The 11,044-nt window shown below is 52.7% G+C and overlaps 1 protein-coding gene across 1 annotated transcript; it reads right to left on the bottom strand.

Annotated features, from left to right (window-relative positions):
• Positions 1 to 1,183: 1,183 nt before the first annotated feature.
• Positions 1,184 to 3,442, bottom strand: POU3F3 (POU class 3 homeobox 3). Its single transcript, XM_054163181.1, has one exon. The coding sequence runs from the start codon at positions 3,440 to 3,442 to the stop codon at positions 2,126 to 2,128; it is 1,317 nt and encodes a 438-aa protein (XP_054019156.1). The 3' UTR covers positions 1,184 to 2,125.
• Positions 3,443 to 11,044: the final 7,602 nt, after the last annotated feature.

Below are 11,044 nucleotides of genomic sequence, written 5' to 3'. Positions count from 1 at the left end.
GAAAAACAAGACTGAACTTTTGGAAACATCCCTGATGTACCGGTGGTTCTCCGCCTGCGGACCGGCTCCGTCACCTCCCGCCCTGCTTCGCAAGCCTCCATCACACGGGCACGGGCACAGCCTCTTCTGCGAGAGGGTGCCCTTTGCCCATGCCTAATTCTCGCCTACCTCCCCTATGGTACGGGGGCTCTGGGTTGATGGAAGGGGCCAGGGGCATCTGCCGGACGGAGGGGCGGGCGGCGAGAGAGCCCCGCGGCTGGTAGCTGGCGGCGGGGTGCCTGGGGGCGGCCCGGCCAGGAGCGCGGCACAGTGGGGGTGCCGCCAGTGAGTCGGGCCCTCCACTTTGCTCTCATTTCAGCATTTGCAGCATTCCCCTCCAGAGAAGTTTTGTTTTCTTTTCTTTTCTTTTTCCCGACCACACAGTGTTTATGCATCAGACACAGACTATTTCATTCTAACAAATTTATTTTCTCAATCAGCTCTTACGGAATCACTACTCAAATTAAATTACAATCAAATTATCACATCAAAAGATACCCTTATTACCTAACAACTGTCCATATTCTCATTTCATTTTGATTTGTGCTCGTCTGAAAAAAACACGTAATACAAGATCTGGGGAAAAAATAAATTACCGTTTTGCAGCAGTTCATAGGTATTCTGAATAAAATATTAAAAGAAGTCATTTAATGAAAATATAAAGCAAATTTTTTTTTTTTTTTTAGATCAACAACGGATCTAACAATTCTATATTGCCGTCTTTTTGAAAAGTCTGTTTATTAAAACCTACCAAAAACACTGCTTGGAAATGGCAGTATTATATAATCACATCCACAGCACCCATTCAATCAAAGTTGGCAACGGATTTAGGAGAGGAGAAGTTCAGATAAGTGCAGCTGCAGATGCTCAGTCCTTCTAAATCCCTTTATCTGAATCAGTCCAGAAATAAAAAATAAAAATATTAATAAAAAAAATATTAGCAGTGGATTTTTTTTTTTTTTTAATGACTCTTCCATGATGATTGGCAGCCGTCAGGAGCAGGACTATGACAGCCCTAAATTATTTCCCTTTCTCTTGCTGGTTCCCTTAATTCATGCAAAGTCCTTCTAAAAGAGCTCAAACTTTAGGGACCAACAATCTCTCCTTCTTCCACCCTCCCTCCAGTCCCTCCCCTCCTCCCCCCTCCCCCTTTCTCCTCAGGGTAATTTTTTCGGTGTGCGGGCATTTATTTCCATATTTTTGTTCTATAGCTATACCTATATATATAGATAAATATATATATATGTATTTGCTTCCCTATGCAGTCTGCTTGGTTTTAGTGCTGTGTGCATATTTTATTTATAATTTTTTTTTTCCTGGAAAAAGTGGCCCCTTTCATTTTGCAGAATATATAGATATATAGACATGTATGTTTTCAGAGTGGATGTCTCACTTGCACCAGTAGTCTATGGTTTGGCCAAGAAAAACAGGGTGCTGGCACATAGCAGGCACCCTCTGACTACTTTGTTTCTGCTTCCTTTTTAATTTTTTTTTTTTATTGCTCCCATTGAAAAAAAAAAAAAAAAGAGGGAGAGAGAAAGAAGAAAAAAGTTTCCATGATTCATAGAAGAGAGCCCTTTTGGGGATAGAGAGAAGAGTGTGGGGAGAAGGAGAGAGAAAAGGTGCAGACATCAGTGGTGTTCCTCACTGTGAGAGGAAGGTAATTTGGAGAGTGAACAATAAAAAAGAAAAAAAAAAAGCCCAAGCCCACCCACCTAAGCCTTCACCCCACAACCAACCTCCCGGCACATCTGCAGTTTTGGTGCATTACGCATCTCCACCCCATTTCCCCAACGCGGTCTAAATGCTCCGCTCCTGTCGCTCGGATCGACCTTCTCCACCGCTCCCTATTGGTATCGATCTTATATATATATAGATGCACGCATATATCCATATATATATAAACACAAGCAGTCTGAACGAGCCTGGATCGTGTGTGTGTATGTGTGCGTGCGTGTGAGTGTGTCTGTGTGAGCGTGCGGATGTGCGCGGCGCTGCCGGTGGTGGTGGCGATGCCCGGCGGCGGTGCCCGGCCCGGCCAGGCCCGCGTTGCCCGTCGCAGCCCCCGGCCCGCCCGCGGTGCCCCTCACTGCACGCTGGTCTGCAGTCCGTGGTGAGGGGGCGGCGTGTCGGAGTTGACGGTGCCGACCTGGGAGTAGACATCGTCGGGGGTCTGCTGCTGGATCCCCGGGGGGGTCATCCGTTTCTCTTTCTGCCTCCGATTGCAAAACCAAACCCTGACCACCTCCTTTTCCAGCTGCAGGCTGTCCGCTAGGTTCGTAATCTCCTGGGCGGAGGGCTTGGGGCATTTCAGAAAGTGGCTCTCCAAGGCCCCCTTGACACTCACCTCGATGGAGGTCCGCTTCTTCCTCTTCCTGCCCTGGGCGGCGATCTTGTCGATGCTGGTGGGGCTGCCCGTGGAGGAGTCGGCTTCCTCCAGCCACTTGTTCAACAAAGGCTTCAGCTTGCACATGTTCTTGAAGCTGAGCTGCAGGGCCTCGAAACGGCAGATGGTGGTCTGCGAGAAGACGTTGCCGTAGAGGGTGCCCAGCGCCAGCCCCACGTCGGCCTGGGTGAAGCCCAGCTTAATCCGCCGCTGTTTGAACTGCTTGGCGAACTGCTCCAGGTCGTCGGAGGTCGGCGTGTCCTCATCCGAGTGCGGGTCGTGGCTGTTAACGCCGCCGTGGTGCGGCGGGTGATGCCCGGGGTGCTGGTGGTGGTGGTGGTGATGGTGCCCGGGGTGCTCGCCTAGCTCCGGCGTCTCGCCGCGCACCAGTCCTGGGTGCACCAGGCTCTGCCCGCCAGGGGGGGGGCTCAGCATGCCGTTCACCGTGAAGCCCCCGGGCTGCGAGTAGAGGAGCGACTGCTGCTGCTGCTGCCCGCCGGCCATGGAGGGCAGGTGGGCGGCCGCCGCCGCCCCCCAGGCCGCCGGGTGCCCCTGGTGCGGGGGGCCCAGGTGGGGAGGTCGGTGGTGAAGCGCCGCGCCCGAGTGCAGGTCGTCGCGCCCGCCGCTGCCCTTGACGTCGGGCGGCGGCGGCGGCTGCTGGGGGCTGCCCGTCATGCCCACGGGGCTGCCGGACCAGGGCGAGCCCGCTTCGGCGGCGGCTGCGGCGGCGGCGGCGGCAGCGGCGGCGGCGTGGGGCAGGGCTGTCACCCACTGGTGGGCATGGCTCAGCATATGGCCGCCGTTGCTGGCGGCCATGGCGCCCGGCATGAAGTCGCTCTGGACCATCTTGGCCGCCGGGTCGCCGCGGTAGCCTCCCGCCACCGAGGTAACGGCCACGCTACCCGGCTGCATGCCGCCGCCTCCGCCGCCGCCGCCGCCTGAGTCCGCGTGGACGATGGAGCCGGCCGCCAGGATGCCGTTGCCGGGGAGGTAGGGGTTAGAGGTGGCCGCGGCCATCCCGCGCCCACCGCCCGCCGCTCGCCCCCGCCGCGCCGCCGCGCCGCCGCCGGCTGCCGGGCGCCCGCCGCGAGCGCCCTTGCCCGGCGCTGCCGGGGCCGCTGCCGGGGCCGCCGCCCGCGCCGCCGCCGCCTTCCCAGCCTCGCCGGGGCGCCGGGGCGCGGGGTTCACCTGCTAGCGCTCCGCGGCGCGATGTCCTCCGTCCGTCCGTCGGCCGTCCTGCCTCGGCTCCCCGGAGCGCTCTTTACAGTCGCCGGCTCTCGCTTCGCTTTTTTTTTTTTTTTTTAAATCGCTTTTCTTTCTTCCTTTTCTTTCTTTCTTTCTTTCTCTCTCTTTTTTTTTTTTTTTCCCAAAAAGGAGAAATATTTAGCTGTACATATATTTTTCCTCCGCCGCCTTCTCGCCCGAGTTCGCTGCTCACAGGGAGGAAACCAAACAAAGGCTAAAAAGCGAAAAAGAAGGGGGGGGGGGGGGAGATCAAAAAGCCCCCGTGCCTTCTCCCGTCCGCTCCCCTAGGAGTACATCTCCACCTCTCAGCCTTCTCCTCTCAGAGTAAAACTTTTCCTTTTCTTCTTCCTTTAAGGCTTTGTGTGTGGGTAAATTTCCTTTTTCTCTCTATTTCTCTCTCTCCTCGGCTCCTCGATCTCCTTTTGCTCTTTTATTTGCAAGTTTTGTTGGTGTCCTAAGAAAACTTCCTGTGATGATGATGGTGGTGATGGTGGTGATGATGCATTTCTCAAAGTTGTGCTGTTGCTGGAGCACTTTGTCCCCTTTGAAACAAGAGTCCTGTCGGAGCCTTCTTGCTAGAGTCACGCTCTGGATAAGACATTTTTTTTTCTCTCTACCTTTCCTTTAGGCGGTTGGAAAAAAAAAAAAAAAAAGAAGTAAAAGAAAAAAAATTAAAAGTTGAAATTTCTCGTTACCTCGCGAATTGTTTCTCTGCCTCTCCTGCTCGCTCTCTCGCTTGGTGTGTTGTTTTGGTTTGCTTTTTTTTTTTTTTTTTTTTTTTTTTTGGTGTTTGTTTTGCTTTTTATTTTAATTCCAGCAGTTGGTCGAGGGAGGAGGCGGAGGAGGAGCGCCTTGGTGGAGAGGTGTGTGTATGTGTGTGTGCATATATGGTATCCTTTATACACTAACTCCAGCGGGGAAGTTGGCTGCCGGGCTGGCAGCGCGCACTGGCGGTGCCGGAGTCCCGCCGCTCGCCTCTCCCCGCCTCCCTCTCCCGGGCCGTGCCCGCTCCCTCCCCCCCCTCCCTCCTCCTTGCCTCCTCCCTCCTTCCTCCTCCCTCCCTCCCTCGTGCCGTCTGCCTGCTGCCGCCGCCACCGCCCGCGCCGCCACCGCCCGGCCCCGCCGCGAGGAAGCTGGCCACCGCCGCCCTCGCCGATTGGCTGCCCGCCCCGTGACGGACAGCCCGCCGCCGACCGCGCGGCCCCCCTTCCGGCCGTTCCGATTGGCTGCTTTTTAATTTAGGCAAAGTGGCGTCGGAGCTGGAAGTCCCCCCTCTTCCCTTCCCTCCCTCCATCCCTCCCTCCTCGCTCCAGCCTTCCCTGCCCTCTCTCCGTCGCTTAACTCTTCCCGCCCGGCAGACACGCGCACCGTGGAGCTCTCCCGCCGCCACCGCTCGGGCAGGGGCGAGAATGGGCGGTTATAATTAATAACCACAACAACAGTAATAACAACGATAACAACGGCGACGAAGCCGGCCGGGGGTGGGAGCAACGTTTGTGCAGGGGTGCCACCGCCGAGCACACGAGTCCCCCCCCGCCCCGGCAGTGCCCGCACTGACACTGAGAGCTGCCTTCCCTTCCCTCCTCCGCCACTGTGCCCTCGAGGCGCCCGCCCCCCGCCTGCCCCCTCCTCCCTTTGTCCGCACCCCGAGGTGCGCCCAGGCCCCCGGCCGCCTGCCCGCCAGCAGCCGTCACACCGGGAGGCCGGGCCGGCAGCGCCGTCGAAAGGCCGCCCCGTCGGCGGGGGGAGGGAGGCGGCAAGGGGAGCCAGCGGCCGGGCTTGCCCTACGAGCTGCGATCTCTCGCAGGGAGCCGGCCCCGCGGCATGAAGCGCTGTATTATTTGTCGTCCAGCGGAAAGAGTTAAGGGGGGTGGAGGGAAGGGCCGGGGGGGAGGGGGATTGGTGGTGGGGGGGAGCGAGCAGGGGAGATGCGACAGAGCGGAAACGCTGCTCATAGGCAACCCCAGTGAACCACGGAAAAAGAGAAAGTGGCAACAAAAACAAGGGCAAATTGAACGCTCCTCAGGGACTGCCGGTGCAATAACACCGTTCGGACATTCAAGGGACACTGCGCTGCTAATGACCTCCGTGCCGCCCCGTCCCACGCCCGCCGCCGCGACCACGCGTTTCCCTAACGGAGGGGCGGCGCGGGGAAAACACGCGGTGCGGGCATTAAAATGGGGAGCGTGTGTCGTGTGTCTGCCCCCCCGCCTAGCGCTGCCCGCCAGCTCTCCCCCACTCCGCACGCTGAATAATTGGGCCCCGGGAGGCGGTGAGCCGCGTCCCTCTCGCAGCGCCTTCCGCGCCCCTCCGCGTCCGCGGAGCAAGCCGCGATGGCTGCACGGCAGCCGGTGTTCAGGGCTGCCGACCGGCCCCCAGCTGTCACGGAGGAAAATACCATGGTAGGTAGGTTTAGAAAAAACATTAAAGTGAGGCGTAGGGACCTGAAGGGCACTGGTAACTAAACCCCAAACATAACGATTATATATATATATTTTGTTCCCATGCGTCCTCCAAAGGTTTCTTTTTCTTTACATAAAAGATCCAACACAGATTTCATTGAATAAATCTGAGATCTCCAGGTGCAGACGTTTGAATAGTCAGTGCCAGAACCCCATGTTTTCCTTTCCAGCCGATTTTGCTTGGATCAGGCTCAAAAACCGAGTGAGTCTCGTGGTTTTGTTTACACTGAATGGGGAGGATAGGAACGGTGCCATGGGGCCGTCTTTCATTAATATACAGTGAGGATTTTGTCTAAATTACTGCTATGAATTTCACAGTACACGCTTTCAAAAGCCGTCTCAGGTGGCCTGATGAAACGTGATAGCGCCTCTGCAAACAGATCTACTTTCTTAATAAAAAAGGAAAGGGGTGTGTGTGTGTGCGAGAAAGCCCCCCACCCCCCAATAAAGAAAAAAAGTGTTCCCTCATAACAGCGACAACAAAAAATAAAATTCGTACTGGAGTAATGTCTTTTATTAAAAAAATGAAATAAAATTAAACCCCAACCAACTTAGTTCCCCAACTCTTCCCACCCCCCTCCTTTGCAGAGTGTGATTGTTTTGTCTGGAAAAAAATCCAAAGTATAACAAGGGGAGAACAGTTAGTGCTGATTTTCATTTGCATAAATTTTCATATATTTTGGTGAAAATAATAGACTAGTGGAGAGCGGGGCTTAGTGGAGTCAGTGCAAAGGAAAATCTTAACATGGATCGTTTCGCTGGAGTTGAGAACATGCTTCCCCCCTCCCCCCCCCCCCCCCGTCACCTTATAAAAATCAAAAAATTAAAAAAACCAAAACTCTAAATCCTGGAAGTATGATCGGTAAGTGTTTTACATTTTTTAATCTACTTTTGCTTTCTTTAACGTCTGCTGGACATATATTTTCAAAAGCTTAGGACAGGACAGGGAAACCCATGGCAACTGCCTGGAAGGAAACAGGGGGTTTTTGTTTGATTTTTTTTTTTTTTTTTAAGGGGAAAGGAAAAAATAAGTCCCACCAGCAACAAAAAGCACCTTAGTGAAATATTACATAAAAAGCGTGGATTCATTCCAAAACTCAAGGCAGCAGAGCAATTCTTCAGCGCTGTAAAGTCTTTTCTGGTTACTACTTCACTTTTCTGGACACTGTTAATTATTGTAACTCCAGGACTCGGGGAGGGCTTGAGGGGAGGCGGGGGTGAGTGTGCGTGTGTGGGGGTGAGTAGTGGGGAAAAAGGAAAAGCTCTCGAAAATATTACGGATTTGTAAAACAGAGGCGAGACAGAGATGCGGGCTGTTTTCAAAGGCTGCTTCGCGGAGGGGGGGTTGTCCCGGTGGGTGGGGAGGGGGCTCGACCGGTGAAGCGGGAGGGAGCTGGGCCGAGGCCGGGCCGGGGCCGGGCCGGGCTCGCGGGTGATCCTGGGCACCTGCTGGCAGCATCGGTGCGGAGAGACGGGCGCGAAGGGGAGACAGGGGAAGGTGCGGAGCTGTGGTGCACGCAGAGGGTTAATATTGTAACTAGGGAACAGACGGTTAAGCACAACATCTAGAGCTCTGTAGTGAAAGTCCATCAGAAAGAGTATAATCAATCAAAACTAACCAGGACATCCCTTCATTTTATTCTCCAAGGAGATTTGGGCTGGAGGATTACAGACCAGATTTCACTTTGTTTCTCTCTGCTGACAGTCTTGCTTGTCTCTCTGCTTTCCCCGAATCCCGTCTAATTGAGAGGTGCAGGCTAATGATCTGAAACTCTTTTATAGCTTTTGGGTCAGTGTGATAAATAATGTGATAAATAATGTAGGATGAAATTAGTAGGCCAGATACTGCTCCTGAAAACTTTACCGAGGCTTAAATATCCCATTACGTGACTTTAATTTATTTTAATTTTCCTTTGCTGTTTGCCTTTTTTTTTTTTTTTAAAAAAAATTAGTCTTATTTTTTTTTCCTACCCCCTCTCTCCTCTCTGTCGCTGCTCTTTTGGGCACACAATAGCTGGTGATCATTGTAATTTCCTAGAATTAGTTACTTCTTTGGAAACGGTCGATAGTCAAATCAATAAAATGGCTTGTAAAACTAGGGAGGTATAGGTTTCAATTTGGGGGGGAGAAGAATCGCTCATTTTCCACTTCTTGTTGACGTGCCCAGCGTCTCTTTTGACTGGGGTTAACTCTGTGTGCTCCATCGGAACAGATGCCGTATAGAGCTGCTCCCTCAAGATCATTTGTTTCCTTGATGGGGGAACATTTCTGAGCAGAACATATTGGTTGCCATAGAGAAAGAAATAAAAGGAAGAACACTAGTCACATTAAGCTATATGTTTGTGCACTGGGCTTTAGATAAAAGGACCCCAGTTCAAGTCAGGGAGAACGGGGGCCAAACTAGAGCTTCTTAGCTTCACTAAAACTAGCTTTATTTTGTTTTGGACTTTTACGGTTGAAACATGTAAGCTAATTTTATTGGCTGTCGTTAATTTGGTAAGATACGGCTTGCTGAGCAAAAACAACTTTCAGCGCGCTCCGCCAGGCGCCGGCTGCCCGCCAGGGGGCGCCATGCATCTACCCCCGTCCCGTCCCTGCTGGTCCCGGGTGGCGGCGGCGGACTTGAGGGGAAGGTCTCAGACTTCCTTCGGCCGCGGCCTCTGCCTCCTCCCCTCCCTAACGGCATACCCCAGCCCATGAGGCACCCCGGCCCAGAGTGAAAGCTCCCAAACTCCTAGGGCAGACAGGATGGAAAGTGCCGGGCGACGGGGAGCGAGGGCCCTGCTGGTTCAAAGGCCGCCCCTTAAGTGCCCCAAGTTGTTGCAATACCTCCAACGAGGGAGGGAGGGATTGAGGGTAGCTAAGGAAACACAGGCACGGGCACCGCGGCTCGGGGTAACCTGAGGTGCCAGACGGGTTAGTGTTTTTTGTTGTTGTTGGTTTTGTTCCCCCACCCCTTTATCCCCCTCCCCCCAAGACGCTTGAGTCTCTGGAGACGTCATAAAACGACTTGGGTATTCTTACATCACTTAATCGCTGTATTAAATCTAGAAAAGGAGCTGCTTCTTTTATTCTCCACCCTATCCCCCTAGCCAAGGTGGCCACTCCCCGCTCCCAACTTCTCTCTCTACCTGAGAGAGCCTGAGGCAGAGCTCTCGCCGAGTCCCCTCCGCCCTGTCTCTTGCGCACAGCGGCCGCACACCGGGCACCAGTTGCCGCCCTTAGGGGCACTCGCAGGAGTTAGCCTCAACTAAACCCAACATCGATGGCGGTCGCGGCTCAGCTCGATACAGCCTGGCTTTCCGTCCTTTCCCAAACATGCGTAGTCTCAGCCCCTTACCCAAAGAGTCCTCTTTTTTTTTTTTTTTTTTTTCCCTATTACCCTCCCTAAGGGGTTGCAAGAGGGGACAGGAGTGAGAAATTTAGGGGGGTTGTGGTATTCCTGCCTAAACACGGCTGCTTCTCCCATCCCCTCCCGCCGGCGCGTTGCTGGGCAAGGGTTGACAAGCGTGGCTGCAGCATCTCTTAACACACCTGCAAGGGGGATGTTCCGGGCAGCCTCCGGCAGTCCCCGGCAGCGGGGGCAGAAAGTGGCGGCCCCGGGCGGGGCGTTGAATCCACTTTGTTCCCCCGCATTAGAGCCCCAGCAGTTTTCGTGTGACTGGGAAAGTTTTATTCCTTTCTTCTAGAAAGGAAAGACCAATTGGAGCCCTGGAAATCACACAGCCCATAAATATGATAGATCCTGGCAAGATGAACTCCCCGCCTAAAACGCCCAACACATACACACACGAACAAAAAAGAAAAAAGAAGGACAAAAAGAAAAAAAGAAAGTAGAGACAAGTAATCAAAGAAAGCAAACAACCTACAAGAAGATACACTCATACGCTTTTCATTTAAGTGTTCGTAGGTCTTAATTTGGAAAACGGAGCCACGTCTCTCTCTGTGTATTGACCATGCGGGAAAATGGTCGAGATATTTACATGAACAAAACTTTCCACTTACTGCATTTGGCAAAATAAACACTAGCAATATTCCAAACTAGTAAAACACATTTCCAGAGCGCAATTCTCCTCAGCAACGTGGTCGCTTTACTTGAGGTTTGCCGTAGTTTAGTGAACATTTCCCTAGCCTTTGTAGCGGGCGGGATTTAGAGTTGAAAGAGCCCAGCAAAGTTCAGCATCCCGAGTTTGGGACTAAGCGGATTGTCCCCCAGCTTTCGTCTGCTGCCTCCCCCTCCCCGCCTTTCTTTTCTCTCAACCCACCAAGAGTAACCTGCGTTCTATTTTAAACAACTCAAGGATTAGCAGAGCAGCTTCTCTGCTGTATACTCGAATTGGGCAGCAGCAAGCTTTAGGGTACCCCAAACGGACAGAAAATCTAACGCTAAAACGAGCAACAAGTTAACCCGAGAAAACTTAACTGATGGCTGCCTCGGGAAATGCCCGGTACAGCCAGAAGCTGTTCCTGCAGAAGCTCCTTGAGTGTAAGAGTACTATAAAGAGATTTTTCCCCCCTTTTCTTCACCCTCTTCCCCCCCCCCCCCCCCCCCCCCCCCCCCCTTTATTTTAATAAATGTCTATTTTGTTTGAATGGACGCCTGTGAAAAATGAATGTAGAAGTGATACTGTCTCGGAGGTAGGAAAAAGAAAGTGAATGTTTACCGTGTTTAGCATTTAGTTACTTATAGTGGGAAATGATTAGGTATCTACTAATATAACCGTGGAGACCAACTGCCTAATTAGCATTTACAAATTAAAATGTTAAACATAAAGACATATTCCATATACAGTCTGCTATATGTAAAACACATTCGTGCATAATACAGCAGTCAGCTGAAAATGTGAAGTTGACTGGCTTCCAGATATGTAGTGTTCTTGGCTAATGTGATCTGCTCTGGGTTTTTCAGGCT

This window comes from Dryobates pubescens, chromosome 7 (genome assembly GCF_014839835.1).
Source record: "Dryobates pubescens isolate bDryPub1 chromosome 7, bDryPub1.pri, whole genome shotgun sequence".
In the NCBI taxonomy this organism is placed as follows: Eukaryota; Metazoa; Chordata; class Aves; order Piciformes; family Picidae; genus Dryobates; species Dryobates pubescens.
This window is presented reverse-complemented; position numbering and strand designations above follow the sequence as displayed.

What these genes read in the sequence shown, in the direction of transcription:
- POU3F3 (XM_054163181.1), bottom strand. Translation starts at nt 3,442, where the DNA reads ATGGCCGCGGCCACCTCTAACCCCTACCTCCCCGGCAACGGCATCCTG.